At 49.2% G+C, this 25946-nt stretch overlaps 1 protein-coding gene across 11 annotated transcripts in view; it reads right to left on the bottom strand.

Annotated features, from left to right (window-relative positions):
* celf6 (CUGBP Elav-like family member 6) overlaps positions 1–25946 on the bottom strand; it is a gene marked incomplete at both ends in the record, with an annotated part of 221805 nt that overhangs the window by 73475 nt on the left and 122384 nt on the right. For all 11 annotated transcript variants that reach the window (XM_083662306.1, XM_083662308.1, XM_083662303.1 and 8 more), the window contains one exon: positions 4100–4148. In XM_083662306.1, coding sequence (XP_083518432.1) covers positions 4100–4148 — 49 coding nt within the window. The remainder of the gene's footprint in view (positions 1–4099; positions 4149–25946) is intronic.

The raw sequence follows: 25946 nt of genomic DNA, 5'->3' as shown, positions 1-25946 counted from the left end.
TGCTGAATATACCTCTCTCGCTCTCTCTCTCTCTCTCTCTCTCTCTATCACTCACTTCATCTCTCCCCTTGCTCTGCGGTACGGATAAGAGAAAAGTGGAGAAAGAGAGAGTGAAGGGGGGAGAGAGAGAGAGAGAGAGAGACGTCCACTTACCCTCATTTCTGCCCTCTGTTTGGATTGGGGCAAATTGCTTGGGGGTTTTCAAGTGAGAGAGATATGAGGCGCTGGGCTGCTCTCTCGATTGTCTCTCCTCCGTATCTCTGAACTGGAATCATATGGCTTGATTGAATTGGGCAGATTTTTTTATTTATTTTCTCGCCGTTAAGCACATCAGATATAAATGTGGGGACTTTGTGGGGAAGAAGAGGTCGGCCGCGACTCCAGGAACAGAAATAGATTTGACAACAGGCCGTGAAGCTCTGCTCCCATCATGCTCCACTGTTCTTGATAATCCCCCCCCAGCTCCCCCCCCCCCCCAAACTAAGACATGAGTCATTCTAATAGACAGCCAGAGAATTAGCTCCGTGCTCCACAATGGCAGCCGGGCGGCAGGATTATGCGCCGCCTGCCTGGCCCCCCTAGTCATTTTCCCCGAGCTCTAGTTCTACTTCTTCGTCGTGACACTTCCATATCCCCCCAGAGAGAGAGAGAGAGAGAGAGGGGGACGTCTCTCACTTCCAGATCCCCCAGAGAGGGGACGTCTCTCAGGGAAGGCAGGAAGGAGCAAAAGGAAGGGGGCTGCCGGAGCCTCCAAACCCCCCCACTAATGGCCCCTAATGCCTGCAGAGGCACGCCATCGAGACCCCCTTCGCAACGTCCCCCCCGTGACAGATAATTGCCGATGTCTTGCTCGTGATAAATGCGGCTCCGTTCCAGAGGGGCAAAATGTCGCGTTTCAGCCCTGGTTGTGTTTCGGTATCTCAGCCCGATCTGGAGGCTGGGGAAACGGTGTAGTACCTGACTGGCCCCTCAGCTGCAGCTCTTCCAGAGATGAATCCCTCGCCTGCTCTCTCTCCCTCCTCTCTCCTCTAGTCGGCCTTTAGCTGGGCTGTCTGTTTTCCTTTAACCACAGGCCTTCATAGTAAATCTGGTTTCATTGTCAGCCCCGCGACTGTGCTTTACTTCCCTGGACCTGTCTGCTGACTTCCTGTTGCCATTAACGCTCAATATCTCAGTTGGGGCTTGTCTGCTTCGGTCTTATTTCATTCGGCGGCGGCGTGTCCTACACCCTGTCCTCCCCTATAGGAACTTCTCCTCCTGACAGACTGGGCCGGGCTGTGCCGCTCGACCCCTCTGTATTTCATTCACACTGCTGCCTGTTCCTCTCCCCTTCTGTCTCTCTCTCTCTCTCTCTCTCTCTCTCTCTCTCTCTCTCCCCTTCTCTCTCTCTGTCTCTCTCTCTCTCTCTCTCTCTCTCTCTCTCTCTCTCTCTCTCTCTCCGCCGAAGAAAGAGTAGTCATTGATATCGGGAGCCATCCATCCTCCCCTCTTAAGCCCGGAGATCCAATTTATCTTGGAGAGAATGCCGATTGGCTCCGGCCCAGGCCTTGTCGGTTAGACTCTGCCTGTTTTTAGATGGCCGTTAATTAAAGTGACACCATGGCAAAAATAAGACCTAAACGGGTGTGTGTGCGTGTGTGTGTGTGTGCGTGTGCGTGTGCACGCGCATGTGCGTGTGCGTGTTTGTGTTTGTGTGTGTGTGTTGGCGATAGAAACGGGCCATCTGATTCACACTCGACCACGTAAATCAGTGAAGTGGCTCGGTCTAATCTGGCCCAGGCAGTGTAAATCACCCACACTGAAATACAGGCAAGAGAGAGAGGCACAGAGAGACACAGACCCCGGCTCCAATTACATCTAATTCCACCCATGTAAATCTCTAACTGGCTTAATCTGCATTAACCCCAATGATGTTCGCCACAAATGGCTTTAGAATGATCTAGTCCATCAGCGTGTCAGTGTGACTGAAGATGGAGCAGGAGGCTGTGGAAGAGGAGCAGCAGCCGTGCGATGATGTCAAAGCAGAACGGGTGTATTTTAATGCTGTGATTCATGCTTCTGAACGAACGCGGTGATTCAAGATTTTTCAAATGGCTCTGATGTAACTTTTTATTATTATCATCCTGCTATTTAACTGGTGTGAGTCATGGAAACCTGGCTCGGGTGGAATAATGTCAGTGAATGGTGCTTGTCAGTGTGGGCTTTTTTTCCTCCCATTCATCCCATGTTACACTGAATCAGGCCAAGATCACTTCCATAACCAACAATCTATCGTCCCGTAACCAAGCAACAATGTATCTATCATCCCGTAACCAAGCAACAATGTATCTATCGTCCCATAACCAAGCAACAATGTATCTATCGTCCCGTAACCAAGCAACAATGTATCTATCGTCCCATAACCAAGCAACAATGTATCTATCGTCCCGTAACCAAGCAACAATGTATCTATCGTCCCGTAACCAAGCAACAATGTATCTATCTTGTCTTATCTATATTCTGTATTCTATCTTGGAAGGTTCTCAACTATCTGGGACCCGTTTTTGGCTACTTTGACAAAGTTAAGAATGACCAGTAACTGAGATTAGGGGTGACAGATGGCTCGTCCAGCTGGTATAATACCCTTTGCGTGGGATCACATGCACTTTTTTTTTACAAACATATAAGCACCTTATGTGACTGATAGCGACATGTTGCAATGTTGATGTATGTTGTTTTTTTCCTTTCTTTTCCTGTGTCTGAGCCTGTTTGTCTTGTTTTATTATTGTTCTCTACATTTTGTTTGAATTATATATATATATATATATATATATATATATATATATATATATATATAAAGTGACAGTGGTACTGCACAGTACCACATTGGGTCCAGTCAGTGACAGTACTGCACAGTACCACATTGGGTCCAGTCAGTGACAGTACTGCACAGTACCACAGAGAGTATGCATCCAAAGAACAATATACAAAACGGTCTCCTAACAGCAGCGAGTGAGTGCTCTGACCAGAGAGAACTGGACTCAACAACAGTCAATCTTTTAGCCTCTCTCAAAATCGTTAGCGAGTAAGAGTTCAAGCGCTTTTCAAACGGCTACCTCTCACTGTGGTTTGTTGCCCCTCGATGTTCACAGTTGCCGAGTGCAGCTTTGAAAATAGCACTGTGCTGATTTGAGAGTCAGTGGAATGGGGACTACTACACCAATTAGTTGTGTGTGGACTCATTCATAGACACAAGCAGATAAACTGCACAAACTGTGTTTAAGCCTGCTCCAAATTCATGATACATCCCATTTCAAAAGCTGCCCACATTACCTGCCTTACACTGTCCTCTCCTCTGCCTTCATTCAGTGAGTAGTAAATCAATGATTCACACAACTACATGGTGTCTCTCCTGTTAGTAGTAGCTTTGAGCTTTGTCTTTTGTGTGTGTGTGTGTGTGTGTGTGCGTGTGTGCGTGTGGTGTGTGTGTGTGTGTGTCTGTGCACATGTGTGTGTGTGTGTGTGTGTGTGTGTGTGTGTGTGCGTGCGTGTGTGTGTGTGTGTGTGTGCACGCGTGTGTGTGTATGTGGTTGGGGTGAATCCCTGTGCCTTTTCTGTAATCAGGGTTGACTATCACTGAGAGGAGATTGAGGGATGAGATCCTCCTGTCTATCTCCTCTACCACCTCTCTCTCTCTCTCTCTCTCTCCCCCCCTCTCTCTCTCTCTCTCTCTCTCTCTCACCCTCTCTCTCTCTCTCTCTCCCCCCTCTCTCTCTCTCTCTCTCTCTCTCTCACCCTCTCTCTCTCTCTCTCTCTCTCTCGTCTTTGAACCTCTCCCAGTGACAGTGAACCTGAGACAGCCCCTCTGCTGGCACAGATGGGAAGTCAATAGAAGCAAGTGACCTATATTAAGGGCTACTCTACTAACTCCCAGTGTGCCTCAAGTGAGAGCAGAATATTAAGGATTGGTGTGTGTTCTGTGTGTGTGTGTGTGTGTGTGTGTGTGTGTGTGTGTGTGTGTGTGTGTGTGTGTGTGTGTCTGTGTTTGTGTGCGTGCGTGTGCGCGCGTGTGTTTGTGTTTAAGGGGGTGTGGAAGAGAGACCAGGAGAAGGTTAATTACCTCCTCGTCCTTCGCTGTCGGCTGGCTTCACCTGGATGGGCCGGTTCATCTGGAGAGAGAGAGAGAGAGAGAGAGAGAGAAGGGGAAGAGAGAGGGGAAATCCCAGGTTAGTAAGAAACGACGGGAGCAACCACTATGCGATACGGGCAGGGGGGGAGGAGGGCGGAGTGAGGGGAGCAATGGGGGGAAACGTGCCACTGCATCCTGGAGTTAATGTCGGCGAGTTTTGTCGCGCTCGGTGAGCTAAACACAGGAAATCAAACAGTGACGACGCCGTAAAAAGAGATAAATCTGTGCACGCACTTGATGCCAAGCGTGTTTAATTAATCCAGGGCCCGGTGCCTCCAGAGATCCTGTATTCCCCTCACAGTTCAGCAGAATTAGCACTTTTCAATGACGGAGCCACACTGGGTGTCAGATGGCACTTGGAGATTAATGCCATTACATCAGCCACTCCCCGGCCCCACAGGGGAGAGGTCCTTTCTGGCCGGCCCTTGCACTTCCCCTCCCCTCCCTGGCTCCAGACTCCCAGGCCCCGGTCAGCAGCCATAATCCTGCTCATCCCTGACCCCGGCCTCCACACACTCCCTCTTCATCTGCCTCCAGCCTGGCTAACCTCCCATTGCCTCGCCCGGCCGCTCCACCCTCCTCCTCCTCCACCCACAAACCCCCTTTGAAACTCACGATGAGCAATATGCCACGTTGGTCCGGTCAGCCAACCCCACCCTGCTGCCTCCCCCCGTCCTCCCCCTCCTCCTCCTCGAGGCCAGTGAAAGCCACAGAGAAAGGCAGAGCTGTGAAACAGCTTGTGAAAGGTTAACAGTGGGAGATCGATAAACAACCTCTGAAGATCCATTTCATAGTGAGGTGAAAGCAAAATGTCGCCAAGCCGACATAAAAAATAAAATAAAAAATAAAATCCCTTTTAAAAACTGCCTGCCGTGAATAAAAACTCCCTCGGCTCCCTTTTGCTCCCCTGTCTATTGTTTCATTTCTCCCCCTCCCTCCCTCTCTCCCTCTCTCTCTCTCTCCCTGGAGTTTGAATATGAAAATAGACTCGTCGTATTCGATCGTGTGTCTTCTCCTCTGAAACAGGAATAAAATGCCCTCTTTCCCTCTCTGTGTGAAAAGGCTGGGGTGTTAAAGAGCTGCCCTCTGTGTTATAGTGAGACCCGCCCACGCGGGTCACATTGGCTGTTGTTTGTTTTCCTGCCTTCAGTCGGCAGCGATGTCTCTGTAACTAGGCCAGGAGGAACGGGGCCCCCGCCCCCGATGTGCGAGTGGCACAGGGCACTGCCCACTCGGATCAGTCGGCCGCGGTGGCGCAGTGGGTGTAGGTGCCCTCGGGCCACGCGAGCACTTGACAGCAGTTGACATGAGCGAGCATCGGGACCGCGGCCAAATGGAGACGTAAAGACTGGTGGACGTGTAGGGGACAAGCAGTATAGATGGTGGCCGACTCCCCCCCCCCCCCGGGGGACCTAATGTACACGCCTGGCAATATGCTGTGACACGGGGAAAACAAACCTCAGGGAGGCTACGCACACACACACATCAACACATCATAAAGACGCACACACACACAACATGTGACATGCATGTGAGGCGCAATCACACACATGCACACACGCTACGCACATACATGCCTCTGGACATCCACACATGTATCGCTACACAGACGCCGACGCGCGCACACAATGCTAACTGACACATAAACGCTTTGAGGCAATGTGGTAAATATATACTTCATCTGGTTTTTTCCCCGAGGCAGACCCCTCTGAGAGCGTTTGACTTTGCTAAGGCTAACAAACAGAAATAAATACATCGCTCACCACTGACTGCATTCACTGCGATTGGGCTGTTTTTTGGGGGGCAGCAGGGTTGCCTAGTCATTAGATAAACCCCCATAATATATGAAAGTCAAATGCTTGAGCAAGTCAATGTATTTATTTACTTGAAGTTTCCTTGAGCAAAACACTGACTCTTGGACTCATTTTTAAGTGTTTTTTTTGCTGTTCTTTAACAATGAAATGAGCTGAATGGTATAGTAAAAAGGAGAGCAGAGATGACTAGAGTTCTTTTTGAAAATACAGTAATGATGAAGAGACTGGAGAGGTGCTGCTGTTCTCTGCAGGGGGGAGGAAGGGGAGCCCAGATGTTTGGGCTGTAGCCATTGACTCTGTGGGGAGAGGAGGAAGCTGGGTGACCGAGGCTCTGTGAGGATGGAGGAGTGCTCTTCTAAAAGTCACGTGGGTTTGGGTCATTCATGCTAAAGCAGTGCTTCTCAAAGTGGTATCCGGGGACCCCCAGGGGTCCTCGAGGGGGTTCCAGGGGGTCCCCAGCAAAAAAAGGGGATCATTTATTTTCACTATACTTCCGTCCATAACGAACACAATGACTATGTTGGTGATGGGTTTCAAACAGTTTCTGTAATAAAACATCTCAAAAGCTAAAAATCTTGATCAGATGGGGAGGGGACCCTGGGACAAAACCCTATCAAATGGGGGTCCGTGGTCTAACTGGCTTAACATAAGAAGAACTGAAGCTTGAGCGAGGCACCCGTGGCGTGGCTGGTGTGAACGGCTTCGCCTGTTAACGAGGACGGCGAAATGAAACTTGTGGGTTCAGCGTTTAGGTTGAGTTTAGCTTGAGCGTTGCTTTGGCGTCTGGTGTGAACGGGCTGTTACGGTATGTTGGACCATTGGTCTTTAATTAGGGACTTAAAGCACGGTAGGTTGAGGTGTGTATACATGTGTGTGTGTGTGTGTGTGTGTGTGTGTGTGTGTGTGTGTGTGTGTGTGCGTGCGCATGTGTGTGTATGTATGTGTGTGTGTGTGTGTGTGTGTGCGTGCGTGTGTGTGCGAGTGTGTGTGATGTGTGTGTGTGTGTGTGCGAGTGTGTGGTGTGCGCGAGTGTGTGTGTGATGTGGCGTGTGTGTGTGTGTGTGTGTGTGGTGTGCGCGTCTTGAGGGCACTTCAGGTTGGGTGGAGTATTGCTCTGACACACAGGAGAGAGTTTGTTCAGCCTGTCGTCCAGTGATCAGTCAGTCTCCAGGTCTCAGACGGCAGGCTGCCATTGGTCAGGAGGCTCCGTTATTAGCAGCCTCTGAGTCGCCGCGGCAACAGGAGTCATTAGGCGGCCCAAAGTACACTCGGGGGTTGCTATGGCGACCGAGCGGAGGAGGCCCGGCGGGCAGGCGAGGCAAGCTGGGTCTGCGGGGCTGTTAGCCAACCAATCGGCAGGACTGCTTTCTCCATGAGCGCTTGGTTCTTTACCTGGTGTGGGGAGGTCACGGTGAGAGGGGGAGGGGCAAGAATTCCTCAACTCCACCACCTTCCAGCCTCATCGTGTCCCACTTGTTTCATGTCCTCTTTTAGTGACGGTGGTGACAATGAGTTTTCAGAGCGAGTCTGTCACAACCTCTGCTCCAGCAGCTCCATCACGCTCCAACCTGTGGAGCTGTGTTAGCGCTCAGACATCGTGTGCACAGCAACGTTTAGCGAAGGACGTCCGCAGCTGCTCGCAGTTACTTCATAGCATCCTCTTACATAGAGAGCCAAAGTGGAACGTCACTTCCTGCTTCAGCACTGTACCAGAGAGATTTTCATTTATTTTTCCCGTAGACATTTTGTAAAATGGCTTATAAAAATTGTTTTACCAGTTCAAACCAAACGGCTCAGATATATTTATAAACAGGAGAGACCACATCAAATTTCACTCGGACCAAAACGTAAAAAAAAAAATGCGGGTTTAAAGAAAATATTTTTTCGATGTTTTTATTTTTATTTTTGCTCCGAGTGAAATTGTTCTATGGTCTCTCCCGATTCTAAATGTAGCTGAACCGTTTGGTTTGACCAAGTAAAAACTAATTTTATAGGCATTTTACAAAATGTCTATGGGGAAATAAATTGCGGAATAAAATCTCATGGTACAGTGCTGAAGCAGGAAGTGACGTTCACTTTGCCTCTTACATCCTCTTGCATACAGTACATGCAAAAAAAAGTATCTTTCTGGCACACAGGCAGGCGTACTGTACTGCACAAAACTTATCCTGTCCCCTCTCTCTCTCTCACACACGCGCACACACACCACACACACACACACACACACACAGGCACACACACACCACACACACACGCACGCACGCACACACACACACAGGCACAAAGAGTCTCAGGGCTCAATAACAGCAGGTGGCTTAGGTGACATTTTAATCCCTTATTACTGAGTGCTGGATTATCCCAGCAGATCACGGTAGAGTTAATGATATGAATTGATCAGAGGCCGGGCGAAGAGGTACCGCTTCTCCCCCCCTCGGGGCAGGAAGCCCCTCCCCTCCCCTCCCCAGCCCCGCCCCGCCCGACAAGTGGCATCCTGTGTGTGAGAAGCCAGCAGACACAGAGTCCCCATATGGCAGTAGTGGTTGGAAAGGTAAGATAAGGTGTTACAGTGGAGCCTCCCAGAGACGCTGTAAGACAAATGACATCTGCTAGCCTCCCATTGGGCCCCTGCGGAATGAACTGAGGAGAGACATGGAGGGAGGAGGGAGGAGACTCTCCAGGCTTTTTTCATCCTGCAGACGTGTGGATGAAAGGAGTTCAACACCCCCCTGTCTTGCTTTATCTCTCTCTCTCTCTCTCTCTCTGAACACCCCCCCCATCTTGCTCTCTCTCTCTCTCTCTCTCTCTCTCTCTCTCTCTCTCTCTCTCTCTCTCTCTCTCTCTCTCTCTCTCTCTCTCTCTCTCTCTCTCTCTCTCTCTCTCTCTCTCTCTCTCTCTCTCTCTCTCTCTCTCTCTCTCTCTCTCTCCCTCCCTATCTGCCCCTTTGGCCTCCAAAACCAATATGCTTCCCACCACAGGCCCCTTAATGGCTTGATCAATGCTGACAAATAGGCAGCTCATGCTGTCTTGCCCGGGAACACACAGCTCTGTGCCTGTGAGAGAGGCCATCTCTCTTTCTCCCCCGTCTCTCTCTCTCTCTCTCTCTCTCTCTCTCTCTCCTTCTCTTTCTTTCACTCACTTCTTGTTCTTCTTCTCCATGCTCTATTTCCTTTTTTGTCTATACATTTTCTCTCTTCTTCTTTTTATATCTCCGGGGACAAATCTATATTTTTTCCCATTCTGTTATGATGAATTAAAGTTAGCTGAACTCACAGAGGGGATGGAAAACCAATAGCATGGAAGACAGACCCTTGCTTAAGTTGACCACAAAAGGCTTTGGTGTGTGTGCGTGTGTGTGTGTGTGTGTGTGTGTGTGTGTGTGTGTGTGTGTGTGTGAACGTTTCAGTACGCCTGTGTTTGTGTGTGTGCGTGCATTTGTGTAATGTATGTGTCTTCTTCGGTGGTGTCTGATTGATAACGGTGCAGTGGAGAGAGAGAGAGAGAGAGAGAGAGAGAGAGAAGGACACCGCTGGTCTTTGACCATGTTTACATCCCTGTGAATAATACCACAAAGCAAGCAAGGAGACGTGTCGTCTTTCCAGACACTCTAAATACAGACAAATATCCTCTCTCAACCGTGACAAAAGTGTGCAGCGCTCACCGCTCACCGCCTCACTCTCCCTCGATATGACTCTTCCCTTACTGTTTGCTTGTACTGTTGGCCATTTACACATTTAAGTTAAGTTAAGTGATCCTTTATTTATCCCCGTGGGGAAATTCATCCTCTGCATTTGACCCATCCTCTACTAGGAACCTTCCTAGAACTAGGAGCAGTGGGCAGCCACAGTGCAGCGCCCGGAGACCAACTCCAGTTCTTTTTGCCAGTGCCGTGGTCAGGAGCACTGACATGAGTATTAACCCTAACATACATGTCTTTGATGGTGGGAGGAAACCAGAGCACCCTGGAGAAAACCCACACGAACACGGGAAGGACATGCAAACTCCACACAGAAAGGACCTGGGACGGACTGGGGTTCGAACCCGGGACCTTCTTGCTGTGAGTCATGTCCCACAATCATCGAGTGATGTCATACCCATCTTACATAGACCTGACCTCACTGATGAGGTCATACAGTTCTACATCACTGATGACATCACAATTGCTTGAGTGACATGACCCGATGCTATGACATCACTGATGAGGTCATAAATCACTGATGATGTCATACAGTTCTACATTCTACATCACTGATGACATTAGGCTCGTTTGAGTTGACTGCCGCCTCGCCTGGAAAGCAGGCGAGCACAGTCAGGCGAGGCGTCAACAAGTCGAACACCCCCGCAGCACACTCACTGCTGCTTTTCTTCTTCTACAGTTTTGTTTAACAGTTTGTAAACAAATTAGAAGATGCATTAGCGCCACCCACACTCACTGCTCAAATGACACAGCCCTTCAGATTACTTAATTTCTATTTTACTGTAGGCATTACAGGTGGTATTTATGTCAAATATGGAGTGACAGCTTGGAATAGATATAAAATTGAAGTTTCTACACTTCACTGTGGGTTTGTGATGCGCCTGTGTTGAACCAATGGGCGCTCAGCTTGATGCGTTTCTCGTCATCCTCACCTCGCTCTCACGAGAGTCCCGTGGCGTTACGCAGTCGGGCAGGCGGAGCAAGTCGGACAACTTTTCTAACCATCATGCAACGGGGCAAGCAAGGCGCTCGACGAATCTGCGCAGAACTTGCTCATCTCAAACGAGCCTATTACAATCGCTTGAGTGACATTGACATCACTGATGACACAGCATCATCAGTGATGTCATAATAAGGTGAGGTTATATAAGTACACACACCATAAATCATGTAATCTTTCCAAGTTTCCTGACTCATTTTAACACATAACCAGGCACCCATATGCTTGTTCATTGTATATTGTAATCATTTTCTACATTATTTTCTCCGTTCTGGGTCTGTATTAAGATGGTAATTTATTCAGCTATTCCTTCTATTTGGATAGACCTGAGACTAAAGTGAGGAGAGTGGGGTGATGGAAGCGACTGGGTGAGGAGCATAGATCTTTCTCATCCTGTTTTGAAGAAAAATATGTGTAATATCTGGAGTAGCCTATATCAAAAATGCTACCCCCCCCCCCCCCCATCTCACTGTAAGCTGAAGTGAAAAGTTGGCTTCCAATAAGGGATGGTCAAAATGAACTTTGATATCTCTAATATGCCTCTCCAGTAGTCAAATATTAGAAGTCTAGGCTACTGTATATAACTTGAAACCATTTGGTAAGACATTTTCTGATGTTTCATCTTATTTTATCATGTTAAAAGCAGAAGTATGTACCCACACTCCCTCTACTTCCTATGTGTTGTTACACTCCACTAAGTATTTGCATGAAAATATAGGCATCCAATCACGGAACGTGAGCTCATTCTACTAACTCCCTCTGAATAAAAAACGAGCGCTAAATTCCTGTAATCTAAAATATTTGCGAGGGATAATTCAACAAGGCTTGATATCATAAAAGCTTTGATGGGAAAACTTTTATGTGCCTCTTCTTACACAGTGAAATATTACAAATGAATGTAAATCTAAAACAAAAGTGTCTTTTGTCTTTGCTGCTTTTTCATCTGAGCTCAGCCCCCCCACTCATTTCATCCCACGCATCAAACACCTTTCAGTTTTTCAAGTCGTCATGCACCTCTCTCTCTTGATAAGCCATCCATTGTTTGATGCCTCTGATTATGATTATGATTCTGCCATTCCTCCTCCATCACAAACGCCATCTGAGCGCCTGACGCCGTTTAAAGCTCAATTAAAGACGTTAAATGCAAACTGACTTTTCTCACAGAGCCAGCCAGGAGAGCCGCGGGCGCTAGGTTGAGACTGGGAAAATTGATATGGACACTGAAGCCCTGGATTTTTGACATTATTGTTTCCTTGTTATTTTGTTGATTGATAGTAGAGGAACAAATCTCCAAAAAAAGGCTTTAGTTTTTGAGATACCCCCTCATCGAGGTAGACACAACCATGTTTTTTCATAACTTTAATGTGTTTCCGAAATGGATGCTTCTATAAAAATAAATATAAAATATAAAATGTAAAAATAATATAAATATACAAATATTTTTACTGAATTAGTTTATTTGGATGATGTTTGGATCCTTCCCAAAACCGAAAATAGTGAAAATTTAGGCTTCTCCAAAAGGGACAGTGTCTGCCTTATCACATGTATCTCTATGATACATTTAAGAATAATTTTATTTACCACTAGCACCTCCTCTGGTCACTCGGGGCGCCTGTTCGAGGGGAAGGGAACTGGTGGGAATAGTGTGATCCTCCCACGTGCTACGTCCTGCCGGTGAAGCTCCCGCTGTCAGGTAAAAAGAAGCGGCTGGCAACTGTGCATGTGTCGGAGGAAGCATGGTGCTAGTCTCCGGCTCTCTCCAGATCGGCAGAGGGTGGAGCAGTGGCCGCGGCAGCAGGGGGAGAATTGGCCAATTACAATTGGGGAGAAAAATGGGGGAAATAAAATAATAAGGGTCGTGAGTATAGATACAACTTCCTCAACAAATGTATTTTTTACTGATTGGGTACTGATTGGGTTCAAGATGTTTTTATTCAATTTTATTTTACCTATCTTCTTCTTCTTATCTACTAATAAGAGGACCTGACGGAGCTGGATTTTTTTAATTAGGGGATTGCCCGATGTGATGTCATCAGTGATGATGTCATCAGTGATGTCATCCTTCCTGGCTGAGGCTATATAAGTTCAGTGATGATGTCATTAGTGATGATGCCATCAGAGATGTCCTCCGTGGTGATGTCATCAGTGATGTCATAGAGCAGACGAGGCCGCGTAGTGTCCGAGCTGCGTATGCGACGCGCAGTGGGGCGAGCTGCAGGGCGGGCGAGGCTGCGAGCACGCGCGCGAGATTGCCAGTAGATTTGAGAAAAAAGGTACATAGCATTTTGAACCCCACACTCAGAACTCACTCTATCTCACTGGCAAGCGAGCGCACTGATATTGGCCAGCCTCTACTGTACCGTGCTGGCCTAAATGATGCTTCCATCAGCCATCACTCACACGTCAGGACCTTCTGCCCCTGGTGTGTGTGTGGAAGAGAAACAGGGCCGGCACAGCGGGAACCAGGCTCGCTCTCAAATTGCTGTGTAAGTTCGCCGACGCCCCCCCTGCGAGGCCGGCGAGTGGCGAGAGGTCGGGGGCGGGGCCAGGTTTGGCGCGTGTGATGGAGGAGAGACGTGTTAGTGAGCGATCACACACTGCCTGTGTGTGTTGGAGGAGAGATGTGTTAGAGCGATCACACACTGCCTGTGTGTGATGGAGGAGAGATGTGTTAGAGCGATCACACACTGCCTGTGTGTGTTGGAGGAGAGACGTGTTAGAGAGCGATCACACACTGCCTGTGTGTGTTGGAGGAGAGATGTGTTAGAGAGCGATCACACACTGCCTGTGTGTGTTGGAGGAGAGACGTGTTAGAGAGCGATCACACACTGCCTGTGTGTGTTGGAGGAGAGACGTGTTAGAGAGCGATCACACACACTGCCTGTGTGTGTTGGAGGAGAGACGTGTTAGAGCGATCACACACTGCCTGTGTGTGTTGGAGGAGAGATGTGTTAGAGAGCGATCACACACTGCCTGTGTGTGTTGGAGGAGAGACGTGTTAGAGAGCGATCACACACTGCCTGTGTGTGTTGGAGGAGAGACGTGTTAGAGAGCGATCACACACACTGCCTGTGTGTGTTGGAGGAGAGACGTGTTAGAGCGATCACACACTGCCTGTGTGTGTTGGAGGAGAGATGTGTTAGAGAGCGATCACACACTGCCTGTGTGTGTTGGAGGAGAGACGTGTTAGAGAGCGATCACACACTGCCTGTGTGTGTTGGAGGAGAGACGTGTTAGAGAGCGATCACACACTGCCTGTGTGTGTTGGAGGAGAGACGTGTTAGAGAGCGATCACACACTGCCTGTGTGTGATGGAGGAGAGACGTGTTAGAGAGCGATCACACACTGCCTGTGTGTGTTGGAGGAGAGACGTGTTGGAGGAGAGACGTGTTAGAGCGATCACACACTGCCTGTGTGTGTTGGAGGAGAGATGTGTTAGAGAGCGATCACACACTGCCTGTGTGTGTTGGAGGAGAGACGTGTTAGAGAGCGATCACACACTGCCTGTGTGTGTTGGAGGAGAGACGTGTTAGAGAGCGATCACACACTGCATGTGTGTGTTGGAGGAGAGACGTGTTGGAGGAGAGACGTGTTAGAGAGCGATCACACACTGCCTTTGTGTGTTGGAGGAGAGACGTGTTAGAGAGCGATCACACACTGCCTGTGTGTGTTGGAGGAGAGACGTGTTAGAGCGATCACACACTGCCTGTGTGTGTTGGAGGAGAGACGTGTTAGAGCGATCACACACTGCCTGTGTGTGTTGGAGGAGAGACGTGTTAGAGAGCGATCACACACTGCATGTGTGTGTTGGAGGAGAGACGTGTTGGAGGAGAGACGTGTTAGAGAGCGATCACACACTGCCTGTGTGTGTTGGAGGAGAGACGTTAGAGCGATCACACACTGCCTGTGTGTGTTGGAGGAGAGACGTGTTAGAGCGATCACACACTGCCTGTGTGTGTTGGAGGAGAGACGTGTTAGAGCGATCACACACTGCCTGTGTGTGTTGGAGGAGAGACGTGTTAGAGAGCGATCACACACTGCCTGTGTGTGTTGGAGGAGAGACGTGTTAGAGAGCGATCACACACTGCATGTGTGTGTTGGAGGAGAGACGTGTTGGAGGAGAGACGTGTTAGAGAGCGATCACACACTGCCTGTGTGTGTTGGAGGAGAGCTGTTAGAGCGATCACACACTGCCTGTGTGTGTTGGAGGAGAGACGTGTTGGAGGAGAGACGTGTTAGAGAGCGATCACACACTGCCTGTGTGTGTTGGAGGAGAGACGTGTTAGAGCGATCACACACTGCCTGTGTGTGTTGGAGGAGAGACGTGTTAGAGCGATCACACACTGCCTGTGTGTGTTGGAGGAGAGATGTGTTCGAGAGCGATCACACACTGCCTGTGTGTGTTGGAGGAGAGATGTGTTAGAGAGCGATCACACACTGCCTGTGTGTGTTGGAGGAGAGACGTGTTGGAGGAGAGACGTGTTAGAGAGCGATCACACACTGCCTGTGTGTGTTGGAGGAGAGACGTGTTAGAGAGCGATCACACACTGCCTGTGCAGGCCCGGTTCTACGGGGGTGCAAAAGCATGCATTGCACCCTTATTTTAATTGTCTGCATGCTCAGTTGAAAAGTAAAAAAAAAAAAAAAAAAAAAAATTTTTTTTTTTTTTTTTTTTTTTTTTTTTAAATAAATGCTACAGCTGCACACTTACTGTTTAAACTTGAATTATCGTTGTTGTTTTTCTTTGTTCTTTGATGTGATTTTATGGCTTTTTGGCACCTATATGTAACCTTTTAAGGTTGAGATAATTGTATTATCATTATATGGTCCAAATATTTCAGTAAAGCACTTGAAACACTTGAAATATTCTTGCTTGGGTGGTATCATTCTACTTGAAATGATGGTCAAATGCATTATTTTTAGTAAAATAACATGTCAAATTTTTCGGGCGGCCGGCCTTCGGCCGGCCACCCGAGTGGGCCCGGCCTTCGGCCGGGCATCTGCACCCCTTCCTATCTTGGATGCACCCTTAGTCATCTGGTTCTGGAACCGGCCCTGTGCCTGTGTGTGTTGGAGGAGAGACGTGTTAGAGAGCGATCACACACTGCCTGTGTGTGTTGGAGGAGAGACGTGTTAGAGAGCGATCACACACTGCCTGTGTGTGTTGGAGGAGAGACGTGTTAGAGAGCGATCACACACTGCCTGTGTGTGTTGGAGGAGAGATGTGTTAGAGAGCGATCACACACTGCCTGTGTGTGTTGGAGGAGAGACGTGTTAGAGAGCGATCACACACTGCCTGTGTGTGTTGGAGGAGAGATGTGTTAGAGAGCGATCACACACTGCCTGTGTGTGTTGGAGGAGAGACGTGTTGGAGGAGAGACGTGTTAGAGAGCGATCACACACTGCCTGTGTGTGTTGGAGGAGAGACGTGTTAGAGAGCGATCACACACTGCCTGTGTGTGTTGGAGGAGAGATGTGTTAGAGAGCGATCACACACTGCCTGTGTGTGTTGGAGGAGAGACGTGTTGGAGGAGAGACGTGTTAGAGCGATCACACACTGCCTGTGTGTGTTGGAGGAGAGACGTGTTGGAGGAGAGACGTGTTAGAGAGCGATCACACACTGCCTGTGTGTGTTGGAGGAGAGACGTGTTAGAGAGCGATCACACACTGCCTGTGTGTGTTGGAGGAGAGACGTGTTAGAGAGCGATCACACACTGCCTGTGTGTGTTGGAGGAGAGACGTGTTAGAGAGCGATCACACACTGCCTGTGTGTGTTGGAGGAGAGACGTGTTAGAGAGCGATCACACACTGCCTGTGTGTGTTGGAGGAGAGACGTGTTGGAGGAGAGACGTGTTAGAGAGCGATCACACACTGCCTGTGTGTGTTGGAGGAGAGACGTGTTAGAGAGCGATCACACACTGCCTGTGTGTGTTGGAGGAGAGACGTGTTAGAGAGCGATCACACACTGCCTGTGTGTGTTGGAGGAGAGCTGTGTTAGAGAGCGATCACACACTGCCTGTCTTCCCCCATCCGACAACACATGAAGGAGGGCTGTGTCTGCCTTACCGTGAAGAAGGGGGGAGAGGGGGAGGCTGACAGCTCGGAGAGGGGGTGAGGGAGAGGGGGTGAGGGTGGGGGGAGGAGGGGGGGGGGGTGCAGCCTATTTTTAGCTCTGAGCCCGGGCTCCTATTTAAAGACAAGGTGCCGGGGGGCGGGGTGGAGGTTCAGGTTGTGTCTAGCTAACATGCTACTCCCCGCTGGGATGATGCGACGTGGTAGGGGGGAACGTCTCTGTGTTTGTGTTTTCTTTAATCTCCGTCTCGTTCTCCATAATTACCTGGCAGTTGATTCCCCCCGGATGAGGCCCTGGCTTGTGCCTTTTAATTTATCTCTATGAACTGGATCTTTGGACGCCCGAGAGGCCCGGCTGAACATCTGAACCAATCTAGACCGCCCAGCCCGCCGGGCCGGCCCAGTCCAGTCTGAGGAGTGGAATCTATCATGATGAGAAGATATTTGAATGTTGTGACACACATTTCTGCTGTCTAAATGGATTTGTTTGACATCACACCATTCAGTTGAATGAGATGAACATTAATTTGATTATTCAACGTGATTTTGCATACATGAATATATTGATATTGAGGAAAAAATCCTCGTGATTATCATGATAGTGTTTCATATCGCCCAGCCCTACGTACTGTATACTGTAGCTCAGCCTACATTCATAATAGCCTCTGTTTGATTTGGTCTGCTCTGCTGCCCAGCAGGCCTCATCTAGAGGTCTGATGGAGGCAGACAGAGACAGCCTCCTCTGGAGGTCTGATGGAGGTAGACAGACAGCCTCCTCTGGAGGTCTGACGGAGGTAGACAGACAGCCTCCTCTGGAGGTCTGACGGAGGCAGACAGAGACAGCCTCCTCTGGAGGTCTGACGGAGGCAGACAGAGACAGGAGCCTCCTCTGGAGGTCTGATGGAGGCAGACAGAGACAGCAGCCTCCTCTGGAGGTCTGACGGAGGCAGACAGAGACAGGAGCCTCCTCTGGAGGTCTGATGGAGGCAGACAGAAACAGCAGCCTCCTCTGGAGGTCTGACGGAGGCAGACAGAGACAGCAGCCGCCTCTGGAGGTCTGACGGAGGCAGACAGAGACAGGAGCCTCCTCTGGAGGTCTGATGGAGGCAGACAGAGACAGCAGCCTCCTCTGGAGGTCTGACGGAGGCAGACAGAGACAGGAGCCTCCTCTGGAGGTCTGACGGAGGCAGACAGAGGTCAGCCTCCTCTGGAGGTCTGATGGAGGTAGACAGAGACAGCCTCCTCTGGAGGTCTGACGGAGGCAGACAGAGACAGCCTCCTCTGGAGGTCTGACGGAGGCAGACAGAGACAGCAGCCTCCTCTGGAGGTCTGATGGAGGCAGACAGAGACAGCCTCCTCTGGAGGTCTGACGGAGGCAGACAGAGACAGCTTTCTCTGGAGGTCTGACGGAGGTAGACAGAGACAGCCTCCTCTGGAGGTCTGACGGAGGCAGAGACAGCCTCCTCTGGATCTGAGGGAGGTAGACAGAGACAGCCTCCTCTGGAGGTCTGACGGAGGTAGACAGAGACAGCCTCCTCTGGAGGTCTGACGGAGGCAGACAGAGACAGCCTCCTCTGGAGGTTTGACGGAGGCAGACAGAGACAGCCTCCTCTGGAGGTCTGATGGAGGCAGACAGAGACAGCAGCCTCCTCTGGAGGTCTGATGGAGGCAGACAGAGACAGCCTCCTCTGGAGGTCTGATGGAGGCAGACAGAGACAGCAGCCTCCTCTGGAGGTCTGATGGAGGCAGACAGAGACAGCCTCCTCTGGAGGTCTGACGGAGGCAGACAGAGACAGCCTCCTCTGGAGGTCTGATGGAGGCAGACAGAGACAGCCTCCTCTGGAGGTCTGATGGAGGTAGACAGAGACAGCCTCCTCTGGAGGTCTGATGGAGGCAGACAGAGACAGCCTCCTCTGGAGGTCTGATGGAGGCAGACAGACAGCCTCCTCTGGAGGTCTAACGGAGGTAGACAGAGACAGCCTCCTCTGGAGGTCTGATGGAGGCAGACAGAGATAGCAGCCTCCTCTGGAGGTCTGATGGAGGTAGACAGAGACAGCCTCCTCTGGAGGTCTGATGGAGGCAGACAGAGACAGCAGCCTCCTCTGGAGGTCTGACGGAGGCAGACAGAGACAGCCTCCTCTGGAGGTCTGATGGAGGCAGACAGAGACAGACAGCCTCCTCTGGAGGTCTGACGGAGGCAGACAGACAGCCTCCTCTGGAGGTCTGACAGAGGCAGACAGAGACAGCCTCCTCTGGAGGTCTGACAGAGGCAGACAGAGACAGCCTCCTCTGGAGGTCTGACAGAGGCAGACAGAGACAGCCTCCTCTGGAGGTCTGACGGAGGCAGACAGACAGCCTCCTCTGGAGGTCTGACGGAGGTAGACAGAGACAGCCTCCTCTGGAGGTCTGACAGAGGCAGACAGAGACAGCAGCCTCCTCTGGAGGTCTGACAGAGGTAGACAGAGACAGAGAGTGGATGAGAAATCGGGTCCATCATGTTATCCTCTGCTCCATAAAGCCTCCGCTCTTCCTCTGACTGTAGATGGATCGGCGTAGAGATCACGGTGACCAATGTCCGGCACACTATATTACATTTATGGGCCCCTTCTCTCCACCCCATCTCCCTCCCGTCGCCTCTACCTCCTCCCCCCCTATGATGGGCTGGTGGTGGGGAAGAAGGACAGCGGGAGAGGGGGTAAGACTTGTCCGAGGGGGGAGGTGGGTGGAGGTGTGGGTGGAGGTAGACAAGACTAACAAATTAGAAATTTATGAGGCCTGCTCTTGTGAGGCGACTGCACCTGTCTCTCCCTCTCCCTCGCTCTCCCTCTCTCTCCCTCCCTCCCTGTCTCTCTCTCTCTCCCTCCCTCTCTCCCTCCCTCTCTCTCTCTCTCCCTCTCTCTCTGGGGCACAGGGACCATGCGGGGGCCACATGGTGTATGAGAGAGAGAGAGAGAGAGAGAGAGAGAGAGAGAGGAGGCTCAGGGAGTATATGGAGAAGGTATAGAGGCACCTTGCACGAACCAAATCAATAAATCTGTTATATTCAAGTAGTTTGGTTGGCCTGTCATAATGTAAACACCCACATCGACACATTTGGCTGCCTTCATTCCCAACAGACGGCTTGTGATGAGAAGGAATAACTTTTTAATGCCAACAGGCATAAAGAGACACTGACGGTAATACTGTTGAATTAGCTGTAGCCCACAAGTATCCACGAGACCGTGTGTATCTATATTTCTACTAAACAGCAAGTGTTTTTAACGTGTCTGGACCATTATAGGGCTGTGCAATAAAATCGATACGGCAATATACTTTTTTCCGCAATACTGTATCAATATTTCAGAAAAATATCGTGATATATCGCCATATCGATTTTTTTGCACATCCGTTTGTTCACTGACACAGTAAGAATACTTATTATTTCAGTGCGTTCAGTAACACACTCAACTCAGTAGTTTTGACTCAATTTGTCCACTAAGTTATCAGTATAAAGTGATGTACATATTATTACACTACCTGGGTGGTAACACAGCATGTTGTATCTTTAAGCTCTATTTTAAAAGTTTCAGTAAATTATCGACAGTATTGCAATATGTCGCGATATGTATTGTATTGCAATGTATCGTGATACAATCGTATCGTGACCCATGTATCGTCATACGTATCGTATCGTGAGGTCCTTGCCAATACCCAGCCCTACTGGACCACAGCAAAGTGTAATATTCAATCCGCTATTATGTATTTGTTCTTCTTGCCTATGGAGAGATTCTGTTAGAACCCCCCGCTGTTTTAGGAGATTGTGTGCGTGTGCGTGTGTGTGTGTGTGTGTGTGTGCGTGTGCATGCGAGAGAGAGGTGTGTGTGTGTGGTTTCTCCTGCCGTGTGCGAAGACAAAAGCGTCCACGTTGTTCACAATATACAAACACACAATTGTAACAGCAGTGCACACACACACACACACACACACACACACACACACACACACACACACACACACACACAGCCAGAGCAACACTCACAACAATACCCAGGCAGCATCTATCACTCTGCAAGGCCCTCATACAACTGTTTGTGAGTCAGGCAGTACAAAGAGGAATGGGATAATCATAATGAATGGAGGGTAATGACATGCCATGCATCTGTCACATTTATGAGTATGGATCCTCCTCCGCTCCTCTCATGTACCTGGCAGCCGGGTCTTCGTCCCAGCCCGTACCTGAACACTGATGAACCTCCAGTCTGTACACACCTGAACACTGATGTACCTCCAGTCTGTACACACCTGAACACTGATGAACCTCCAGTTTGTACACACCTGAACACTGATGAACCTCCAGTCTGTACACACCTGAACACTGATGAACCTCCAGCCTGTACACACCTGAACACTGATGAACCTCCAGTCTGTACACACCTGAACACTGATGAACCTCCAGTCTGTACACACCTGAACACTGATGTACCTCCAGTCTGTACACACCTGAACACTGATGAGCCTCCAGTCTGTACACACCTGAACACTGATGAACCTCCAGTCTGTACACACCTGAACACTGATGTACCTCCAGTCTGTACACACCTGAACACTGATGAGCCTCCAGTCTGTACACACCTGAACACTGATGAACCTCCAGTCTGTACACACCTGAACACTGATGAACCTCCAGTCTGTACACACCTGAACACTGATGATCCTCCAGTCTGTACACACCTGAACACTGATGAACCTCCAGTCTGTACACACCTGAACACTGATGAACCTCCAGTCTGTACACACCTGAACACTGATGAACCTCCAGTCTGTACACACCTGAACACTGATGAACCTCCAGTCTGTACACACCTGAACACTGATGAACCTCCAGTCTGTACACACCTGAACACTGATGAGCATCCAGTCTGTACACACCTGAACACTGATGAGCATCCAGTCTGAACACACCTGAACACTGATGAACCTCCAGTCTGTACACACCTGAACACTGATGAACCTCCAGTCTGTACACACCTGAACACTGATGAGCATCCAGTCTGTACACACCTGAACACTGATGAGCATCCAGTCTGTACACACCTGAACACTGATGAACCTCCAGTCTGTACACACCTGAACACTGATGAACCTCCAGCCTGTACACACCTGAACACTGATGAACCTCCAGTCTGTACACACCTGAACACTGATGAGCATCCAGTCTGTACACACCTGAACACTGATGAACCTCCAGTCTGTACACACCTGAACACTGATGAGCCTCCAGTCTGTACACACCTGAACACTGATAAACTTCCAGCCTGTACACACCTGAACACTAGGGGTGTCACAATATATCGTCCCACGAAATTTCGCGATAGTAAAACGTCACGATATGTATCGTTGAGATGAAATCTCATATCGAAAAAAAAAAAAAAAAAAATCAAAAAAAAAATCAAAAAATAGACTAAGAAACGTCTTTGTTTGTTGAAGTTCAATGTGTGGAAAGTAGTTCAGTTGAACAAGTCTCTGAAGAGACACATGAGAAGTTATACAGGAGAGAAACCATTCAATTGAGTTTCTGGCAAAACTGTTTACTTGACAGGAAAAACTGAAGATGCATAAAAAATAGATTAAGAAAAGTCTTGTTGTTTGAGTTTGAAGAAAAACTGAAGATGCATAATGAGAATTTATACTGCTGAGAAACCTTTTAGTTCAAAGTAAATCTAAGTGACGGTGTAACTCATTCTATTTCAAAATAAGCCTCATCTCCAATCTCATGTTTTTTCTAGTTGTTATTGTAATAACAATTTCCCACAACAGCATGTTTTGTATTTGTGCATTTCAAATAAAATACTACTTTTCCAGTCATATATTGTCATTATTCAAGTTTAAAAAAATATTGTTAAAATCGTATCGTATCGTATCGTTATCGTGAACCCAGTATCGTGATACGTATCGTATCGTGAACTGAGTGTATCGTGACACCCCTACTGAACACTGATGATGAGCTCAATAGGTCGGTGCGTTCACACCGACCTATTAAAGTTTTTCGCTGGCATCGAGTTTACATACAAAGTCAATGCAAACGAGCGATTGAGCGTATATTCGCCCGGGAGAAAAATCGCTGGGCGTTCGAGCGACAGAGACAGGTAGGGTGAAAATTAGCTCATCGCCCGAGATGAAATACCCCAACTGGAGCGAAATTTCGCTGGCAAAAGTCACTTGCCGCCCAACGCTGATTTGCTGCCGTGTGAGTCAAGGATCACACTGGCTTGGAACAAACCGCTGGTTTATTAGTGTGGCAACAAACTGCATTGACAGGCTGACAGCTGACATGAAGTGAAGTCTGTACTACTGGTCTAGATACACAAGCTTGCGTTAGGAGCACGCTGATAGGCTTAGCTTGTAAACAAATACGGTGGCTCGTAGTGGACAAACATCATGACATTGCGTTTTCATCCTGATGCCTGTCTAACGTTAGCCCCCAGATGTCCGTCAATTCTTGTGCCTGTTGATGAGCCATTTAAACACAGCGACAGAGCGATTCCAAAGGGTTGAATCGAGCGACAGGGAGAAAAATAAATATCTCGGTGTGAACACAGCTTAACAAGAGTTATCTCAAGATGCTTTACAAATAGAGCAGGTAGAAGACCAGGCTCTTTATTTTAGACCCAACAATGGAAACAATTCTCACGTGCACTGTGAGGTCATGTGACAATTGAAACAGTTAGCCAACAAGAGCAGCACTTGGTGGCAGCAAGGAAAAGACCCCTTTAACGTGAAGAAACCTTGAGCTGACCTGGATCTATGGTGGGCGTTCATCTGCCATGAGTGCTGTTGTCCATAACACTGTTCTTTTCTTCTGGTCAGTGCCGATGGTGACCGAGAGATTCATTGTGCTTACTGCTTACAAATGAAATATGTGTCAAATGTGATCTCTCTCTCTCTCCCTTTTTCTCTCTCTCTCTCTGTCTCTCTCTCTCTCTCTCTCTCTCTCCCTTTCTCTTTCTCTCTCTTTCTCTCTCTCTCTCTCTCTCTCTCTCTCTCTCTTTTATTATGGCACTTTTCTTCTTTTGTTGCCTTTGTTTTACTCCACTTGACATTTAACAGGCTTGTTTACCGAGACATTATTTTTTTGTGTGGTTGTGGGCACATTTATCCCTTTGATATATTGTATATTTTAAAAATGAAATATGAATGCACTCATTTTCACTTTAATATGTTTAGGCGTTTTTGCAGCTTCTACTGGGAAATGTTGGCCCACTCACTTTTAATCTAGGCCAAATGGCAGTTTCTTGCCTGCACCACTGAGTCAGCCTGGGTCTGGCTCACAGCCTGGGTCTGGCTCAGGCAGGTGGTGAGTCAGCCTGGGTCTGGCTCACAGCCTGGGTCTGGCTCAGGCAGGTGGTGAGTCAGCCTGGGTCTGGCTCACAGCCTGGGTCTGGCTCAGGCAGGTGGTGAGTCAGCCTGGGTCTGGCTCACAGCCTGGGTCTGGCTCAGGCAGGTGGTGAGTCAGCCTGGGTCTGGCTCACAGCCTGGGTCTGGCTCAGGCAGGTGGTGGGTTGAGTCAGCCTGGGTCTGGCTCACAGCCTGGGTCTGGCTCAGGCAGGTGGTGAGTCAGCCTGGGTCTGGCTCACAGCCTGGGTCTGGCTCACAGCCTGGGTCTGGCTCAGGCAGGTGGTGGGTTGAGTCAGCCTGGGTCTGGCTCAGGCAGGTGGTGGGTTGAGTCAGCCTGGGTCTGGCTCAGGCAGGTGGTGGGTTGAGTCAGCCTGGGTCTGGCTCAGGCAGGTGGTGAGTCAGCCTGGGTCTGGCTCAGGCAGGTGGTGGGTTGAGTCAGCCTGGGTCTGGCTCAGGCAGGTGGTGAGTCAGCCTGGGTCTGGCTCACAGCCTGGGTCTGGCTCAGGCAGGTGGTGAGTCAGCCTGGGTCTGGCTCAGGCAGGTGGTGAGTCAGCCTGGGTCTGGCTCACAGCCTGGGTCTGGCTCAGGCAGGTGGTGAGTCAGCCTGGGTCTGGCTCAGGCAGGTGGTGGGTCAGCCTGGGTCTGGCTCAGGCAGGTGGTGGGTACAGGCACACATGCAGACATTACTAAGGAGAAAAGCATCGGTGTGGCGACGACATCCTCTGACACCTAAATGCATGAACACGTGTTAACTGCTCCAGGTAGGTGTTCCAGGTGCTGCTTCTCTAGGGTTTTACGCTGAAAACCCCATGCCGCAAGCGCACGCGTGCACACGCATGCGCGCGCGCGCACACACACACACACACACACACACACAAGCACACGCACACAGACACACACACACAAGCTTATGATAGTAAAGATGTATTGTTATAATCAGCGATCGGCGGCTACTGTTACACACAAGTGCATGGAGATCCACAAGCCAGAGATGCTTACAAGTCATTTTTTGCACGTGCAAGTCAAGTCTCAAGTCTTTGAGGGGCAAGTCCAAGTCAAGTCTCAATGAGCATTCTATCATCTGCTGCATGTCATCTGGTCTGCTTCGAAAACTGCATAGCTAAAACTAAGCAATTCAAAGCATGTACTGTATTATCCTCACTCCTTATCTATTAGAATACAGTAGCAGCAATGATTAGAGATGACATCAGTAGATATTTCCTTAATGTTAATGCACCAAAAAAAGAAGAAAAAGAAGAAAAGAAAAGTAAAGATTGTTCACAAGTCCCAAATCTTCAAGTCCAAGTCAAGTCTCAAGTCTTTTGAGGACGAGTCTCAAGCCAAGTCTCAAGTCACTGTGTGTGTGACTTAAGTGCGACTCAAGTCCAAGTCTCAAGTCCAAATCCCCATCTCTGCCACAAGCACACGCAAACATCATGTAGATGCACATGAACACGCTGAGGCACATACACACGTGTACATCAGACACATGGCTCCAGATTTGCGCATCATATTTACGGTGCAGATATGAGATGTTAGTCATGATGACCAGGGTGGGAACACCCCTCCCTCTGGCCGTGATGCCCTGGGATCTCTAAGGCCACCTTGGCAGTGCCCTGCTACCAGCCTGCCACTGTGTCAGTTGCTTTAAAAGCATCAGTGGTCTCAGTTTAATGTAGCCTAGCTGTCCTATGCAAAGGATGTGTCATTGGCTCATTTTAACACAAGTTTCAGACAAATCACTCTTCACGATGTCAATAGAGCATGATGGCCTTTGTGCCCTGGCATGTGAAACTTGTGCCCTAAAGAACTTTGCGAAATGGC

The sequence above is a fragment of the Poromitra crassiceps genome (genome assembly GCF_964638095.1).
Source record: "Poromitra crassiceps genome assembly, chromosome: 28".
NCBI classification, from domain to species: domain Eukaryota; kingdom Metazoa; phylum Chordata; class Actinopteri; order Beryciformes; family Melamphaidae; genus Poromitra; species Poromitra crassiceps.
This window is presented reverse-complemented; position numbering and strand designations above follow the sequence as displayed.